The 7,021-nt window shown below is 42.0% G+C and overlaps 1 protein-coding gene across 2 annotated transcripts in view; it reads right to left on the reverse strand.

Moving 5' to 3' along the window:
* The window catches only part of Grb2 (growth factor receptor bound protein 2), a 64,889-nt gene extending 58,699 nt beyond the window's left edge, over positions 1-6,190 (reverse strand). For both annotated transcript variants that reach the window (XM_010630792.3, XM_010630790.3), the window contains exon 1: positions 5,976-6,190. In XM_010630792.3, the coding sequence (XP_010629094.1) occupies positions 5,976-6,053 (78 nt within the window). In that variant the 5' untranslated portion in view covers positions 6,054-6,190. The remainder of the gene's footprint in view (positions 1-5,975) is intronic.
* Between the last annotated feature and the right edge of the window lie 831 nt (positions 6,191-7,021).

Here is a 7,021-nt window from a genome sequence, read left to right on the forward strand (position 1 = left end):
GTGTGCGTGTGCGTGTGTGTGTGTGTGTGTATCAGAAAGACACCTGTGTATGTATAAACAAAGAGAAAAAGTCAGCAATTCTTCCTCAATGGGCTCTCCTCTAACCAGTCTAGGTTTGAAGCCTAACCTGGGAACTTAGGCAAATTATGTGACAAAAACTCCAGGTTCTTTGTCCCTAAAATAAGAATAGTATTTGTCTTTAGAAGGGTAATATGGGGATTAAAAAAGAGTACAAGTGCCAGGCGTGGGGGCACATGCCTGTGGAGGCTGAGGCAGGAAGACTGCCCTGAGTTGGAAGCCAGCGTGGGCAACATAGTGAGTTCAAGGCCAGCCTGAACTACTCAGGGGGACCCTGTCTCAAAAAAAAAAAAATTACAAATAAAATATTTAGCTTAATGCAAGTTTACTAAGCATTCAATACATTATGACTCATAAAGAGGACTCATTTAAATGTTCCCCTGTACAAATGTAGACAGTATTGTGTTAGTTACATCAACACCATACCCTACACAGTATTTCATTAAATAGGCACTGTAATCTACTATTACTGATGGAGGGTTTCATTTTTATAATATGGCAGCTCCAGCTACTTAAAAATGCCCCCTTTCACACATTGTAACACCTGTGAAATTCATCTCATAATCATCAGAAAGTGTTTTTCCTGAGTGGCACACAGATACATAGAAATGAACATCCTGTCTACATTTTTAGATATTTGAGAACTTTCCTACAATGAATTCTTTTTTTGGTACTGGGGATTGAACTCAGGACCTTGTGCTTACAAGGTAGGCAATGGAACCACTGAGCTAAATCCCCAGCAAGAACTAATTTTTAAAAGTATTATGTCATGGTATGTTCTAACATGTATCTCCAAGCCACCACCGGAAAGACTATACTGACACAAACGCCACAGACACAGGCAGGTGGTACCCATGTGCTCATGCCTTAGCCAACAGGGGACAGAGGTCACTATCATTTTATTAATCCTACATACAAAATGACTTCTTTTTATTTACATTTATATTGTTTTGAGACAGGGTCTTGCTATGTGTAGATCAGGCTGGCCTCAAACTCAGGGCAATCCTCCTGCCTCAGCCTCCTGAGTGCTGGGACTACTGGTGTGCACTGAAAGAAACTTTAGGCAGGAAGTCCAATAAATCACTCAATAGGTGCAATGCCTGAGGGGTGAATAAAACAGAATTACTGCATTTCTGGCTCACTTGTACCTGACAGAGAGTCTAAATGTACTGTAGAGGGTCCCCTGCAGCCAGACATAAGATCAGTTCCCAGTTTTGCCACGTGCTAGCTGTGCAAACATGAGCAAGTCTTAACCTTTGAATCTGTTTGTGCACTTTTAAAATGGGCCAGTAGTGTCAATTTTTCAGTGCCCAAGATTCCACTGCCTGCCTCACAAGCACAAGGACCCGAGTTTGATTTTTGACACCAAAAAAAAGCAAAAACCCTACCTCTCACTTCTTGAGACTGGAACACTCAAACACCTGAAATGAGACCCACACACTGAAACTCAGGACTTTTAGCTGCAATAAAAGCTGCCAATTGACCAAACCAGGGTTCAGCTCTCAAAGAACATAACCAATGTTTATCCTTTGCTCAGTTACATAGGAAACATACTCAAATGTCACTAGATGATATGTAGAAATCCCATGATTTTTCCTTTCAGTATCTCTCAATTACCCTCTTCTTTCATTCCTAACACCCAATACCAACAGTAAAAGCACCCAATGCTGGTACTTTTAGCTCACACCCCGAATATAGGAACCTTTAGGATTTCCAGGCCTTCCTTCTTGCAATCTGTTATGCACAGGAGACTTTCTTCATCAGCTAAAAACCTTCTGAGGCTTCTTAAGGACCAGATCAAACTCAGGATTTTCCTTACCTGACTCTTATTTCTCCTTTTTTATTTGATCACAGTTTAAACCCTCACATGACAGTCTAGGACCTTACTGTTGCCTTCCAATCTCAAACAATCAGCATAATTTTCCCTACCCTAAACATCCTCTCTTCTCTTCACCAAGCAGTCCTGTCCATCTCACAGGGCAGAATTCAAATCTCAACTCTGGCACACACTTCTCTCTGATGCTAGCTCTTACCAGCCTCTTTCTTTCCTGAATTACTCTAGTGATTGCAGTGTACAACAGAACTCTAATATTCCATGAAATACCAGTTCACTACTGAGAAAGAACAATTGTTTGATCTTGGATAGATCATTTAACCTCTGTAGACCACAACTTCTTCATGTGTAAATATGATAAAAGTGTAAGTTAAGACATTTTTAAAAGTCTCTTCATTCTACAAATCCTGTAAATTAATATACTGCTTTGTACCATTTCACATATTAATCTCATCTCTCTTATGGGATTTTAGAGCTGATGAAGGAACAAAGTACATTTTACACTTCTCCAATTCTCAAAGCAACTGATCCCAGGATCTGGCTCAAGGAAGTGCTCAGTAAGTGTGACACTGAAATAGGCCAAGTAGCACCAAGGACAACAGGACACTGCAAAGAGCCAAAAGTAACACAAGACCTATTTCTCAAGTAGATTCAGGAAGCTGTAAAGGTGGCAACTTCCCGCCAGAGAAGATACCCAGGTGATGCAGGCAGGGGTGGTTCTCTTCTAGAACTGAAACAAGCAGGAAGCCAGCTCTTGAATAGAATGAACACAGGGTTAAAAGTTCTTTTAACTCTTATGCAGCACTATCTGCCACACATTCACCCCTACACAGCAGCTCCAACTTCGGTAAACTCAGGCAGTTTTATGTGACCTGGGGTAGACTACTCAGGGTTGTTTTTTGGTACTCACGAACAAATCCAGAGCCTGGTCAGTGCTAGGCAGACTCTCCATCACTAAGCTACATCCCCAACCTGTTTTTCAGGAGTCTTGTCAGTGGAGAAATGTGGGACTATCTCAAGCCTCTGCTCTTTTTTGGGGGGGGTACCAGGGATTGAACTCAGGTCCTTGTGCTTGCAAGGCAGGAGGCAGAACCACTGAGCTAAATCCCCGGCTCAAGCCTGTGCTATTTTTAACGAGGGGGAAAAATTAAGTGCACTTTCAGCCATGCAAGAATTGAAGCCTGCAAGAGAAGCAAGTCCTTCCATTTTAAAGACCCAGTGCCTTTCCTTCCTTCATCAAGAAAAGCACAGGCTTACATAAGGGGAAAAGTAACAAAGCTATCTTCTCTCAGGGCAGTAGCAGGTCAATGTATAGATAAAAAGTAAGGAAGCAAGAGCAGGTCAATGTATAGACTAAGCCAGGAGTGGTGTCTCATGCTTGTAACCCCAGGATTTGGGAGGCTGAGGCAGAAGGATCATCACAAGTTTGACGCCAGCGTGGTCTACACAGTGAGTTCAAGGCCAGCCTGAACTATGTAACAAGACCCTGTCTCAGGAAGAAAAAAAGTAAGGAAAGGGTCTGTTGGACAATAGTCAAATGTTAAAAGTTAATCAGGAACTCCAAGATACCGAGGGCATGTACTCTTGCTGAACTCTAGCTAGAGCCAGAGGGCAAAGATTATTTTGTTATCTTGAAATGAAGTGTATTCCATACCCAAATGCATATGTCTTCTTCAAGGAAAGGCAAACAAATATACTTCTATTTCAATCAAAGTTAATGGTCAATGCTATCCCAGCCACTTCCTCACATGGTTCAGCTTACAGCTAACATCCCAAAGTGTTATCAAATTACACAAAAGCCAGTCAAATGGGGATGCTTTACTCCTTGAAGAAACAAATGAGGAAAAACTTTTGTTTTTAAACTAACAGCTCTTAAGGCAAGTCCCGCCTCTTCACTAAACTGTTATGAGACAAAGGGCAGCTACTGTATTGACACTTTTGTTTTTTTTTTTTTTTTTTGGAGTAAAGCCACAGCATTACTAACAAACAGCTAATGGCTACCATTCAAAAGAAATAATGGCATTATGACTTCATATCCCAGTTATCTACCAAATTGGAAGGAACCAAGTATATGTAACTTTCTCTCTTCTCAAATAATATCTGAAAATAAATGTTAGCACTGATTCACTTTCTCCTTCATCGTAAAAATGGGGCAGGGGGAATATCACATTCCCTGATTATGGAATGAGAAAGGTTTTAAACTGGTTCTAAATCTGCATGATTTAAGGTGAAGACCTTATAAAATGCTGACAGTCTAAGTCTAGGACAAATTTCAGAGCCAGCAATCGGAAAACACTGTTGTCTAAAAACAGACTTCAAATCCCTAGTTTTATTTTAATTTGCTAATTTAGTGCTAAATATGCACTTGGAGTAAAAAATAAACCACTATCCTTTCAGGTTCAAGTTCCTAGGCTGAGCTTATAGAAGGGGAGGGAAGAACTGGTCCTGAAAGGATTTTGTACAGGCTACAAATGTGGGTAGTTGAGTAGCCAGTCTCACTATGATATCACAAATGGATTATCTGCTGCAAACAATAATCACTCACAAAAATATCAAATTATCTCTATACATCAATGACACAGTAATTTAGTAATCTAAGTTGTCCTTCCTCATCTAGCTCTCTAAGGAACAGAAGATGTATGAAGAAACAATACATATATGTCTTTCTAAAAGTTATAGCTCACTGTCTGCTTCATGATCAACTGTCGTGTTTGTCATAACACCCACAAAGAGTTTAGAGTTTAGTGTTACAACAAAGTTTTCTTCTCCCTTAAGAGCTTCTCAGTATCATATGAAGTCCAACATACATCCTTTTTTTTTTTGGTACTGGGGATTGAACTCAGGACCTTCAGCTTGCGAGGCGGGGGCAGAACCACTGAGCTAAATTCTTGGCCCTAATCTACATCTTTAACTGTAAGAAATGACTGCAGATAACTTCAGAATAGAATTTTTACTTTTTGTTTTTTGAGACAGTGTCACTATGTAGTCTCGCTATGAACTCACTATATACTCCAGGCTCGCCCCAACTCTCAATCCTCCTGCCTCAGCCTTCTAAGTGTTGGGATTACAGGCATGCACCAGCCTGCCTGGCACATTTTTGCTTTCTATTAATTCTATGAACATCTTTCCTTCAGGGGTACTAAACAAATGAGTGGCAAATTCCAACAACTGAACTAAGGCTCCCAATAAAGAATGTCAAGACTTGATGCACAGTGAACATTCAAATGTTAAGCTTCAGCTTTTCCTCAGTTAAAGTCAACACACTCTCCAATAACAGCTCTGCAAAGATAAAAGATAAATTACCTATCCAAATGGGCAGACTGCTCCAGTTGACTGAGTAGACAACATAATTAACAGTGCCAGGTGGGGAGCAAATGCTCATGTAAATAGTGGGGCTCAAAATAAGCTGCAAACTGTGAAGAAGCTTATTTCTAAACTGTCAGATTTCTTTTGTGCAATCAGATTTTAATACGGAGTAACTGCTCAAATTTAAGAAAATCAAAATCTGACCTGTACAACAGCAAACTGGACCTTATTATTTAGAATTCCATTAGTTTTTTTTTCCCCACAAAGAACAATGAGTTTTAGCATATACTTCTAACACCTATAAAGCAGAACAATTAATTTCTAAACTATCATGATCATATTTAAAAATACAAAGTCTTCTGGCTCTATAAATTAAGACTAAATATTTCAAGTTTAGGTCTTAAAAAAAATTCGCTGGTTTTTTTTATAAACTCTATAAAGTAAGTCAATCTATTCATACCCCTCCTTTCTATATTCTTATTACTTTGACTTTTTCTAAAATATTACCAGTATCAACAAATACTCCAGGCAGTCACACAAAGGCAGTTAAAGACCACACATCACACAACTCTCTTAAGTCATACGGAATGAATATTCTGCCCGGCATCTATCACAAGCTAGCTAACAAATCAAACCTGATAGTAAATGTTGAAAATGTGCAATAAAAGAACAGCTTCTTTTGTGTTACCAGAGTGAAAGAAGGCAGAGGAGCACAGGGAGAGGTGATCTCAGCATTGTGCTTGGCATCAACACTTACCTTCAGGATGTCCCCCCTTTTGAAGCTCAGCTCATCGTCTGCAGTAGCTTTGAAGTCATATTTGGCGATGGCTTCCATTCTGAGCGCTGCTCAGTGCTCAGCAGCCTGAAGCACGGGGGAAGGGAGTCTTCCCTGTTGAAGCAACCTAGTGCTCTGGGCTCAGCCTCACCTCTCTTCTGGAGCTACTCCTGCACGTTGAGAAGCACAATGCCACCCTGAATCAGAAGAGGGATGATTAGAAGTAGCCAGGATCCACGGCAGCCCCGCCCTGCCAATCGGCCTGCCGTCCCAGCCCCCACGCCCCCTGGCTCGGCTAGGCTCAGCCCTCCTCCTCCCTTCCAGGCAACAGCCCGCTCTCCTTCTTCCTCTTCTCAGCCTCAGCCCCAGGCGACTGACAGGCCCGGCGGCCAATGGCAGCAGCTTCTCGAGCTATTCCAGAACATACTTCCTCTTCCCTCCCGCTGAGTATGCTTGAGGTGCGGAACCGGCTGGAGTCCCGTTCAGTCTCCACCTTTCCTCTGGCACCCCTCATACTTTTTCTTGCGTTCCAAATGCAGTTACAGTACACAGAAAGGCCCACCTGAGGGTTGCACCTGGTTCTTCTCCGTTAAACAGGCCTAACTCCCTCTCTTCTCAAAAACGCTTCTGGCTTCCTGTGAACACTGCCTCTCCTACTCCTACCTGGTCCCAAGCAAGCCATGCAGGCTTTAATCTCATGCTGCTCTACTTGCTTCTCAAAAGTGAATCTTGGGCCAGGGATTTAGCTCAGTGGTTCCGCCACCTTCCTCGCAAGGGCAAGGACCCGAGTTCGATCCCCAGTACCCCCCCCAAAAAGTGAATCTTATCACCATGAGCATCCGTGGCTTTCCTGTACCATCTCCAAACTGTGATCAGCCTTTCAGGCCAGCAGAGAGAGATACCTGGCTGAGAGCTCTTTGGTGAATTATGCGTTCATAGGCTCCCTGTTCCCTGAAGACCCCCCCCCAAATTTTGGGGTTACCACTAGTCCTGAAAACAAGCTCAGCATTCCAGAAATAGCCTCTACA

The sequence above is a fragment of the Fukomys damarensis genome, unplaced genomic scaffold (genome assembly GCF_012274545.1).
Source record: "Fukomys damarensis isolate Sample0158 unplaced genomic scaffold, DMR_v1.0_HiC HiC_scaffold_23, whole genome shotgun sequence".
Classification (NCBI taxonomy): Eukaryota; Metazoa; Chordata; class Mammalia; order Rodentia; family Bathyergidae; genus Fukomys; species Fukomys damarensis.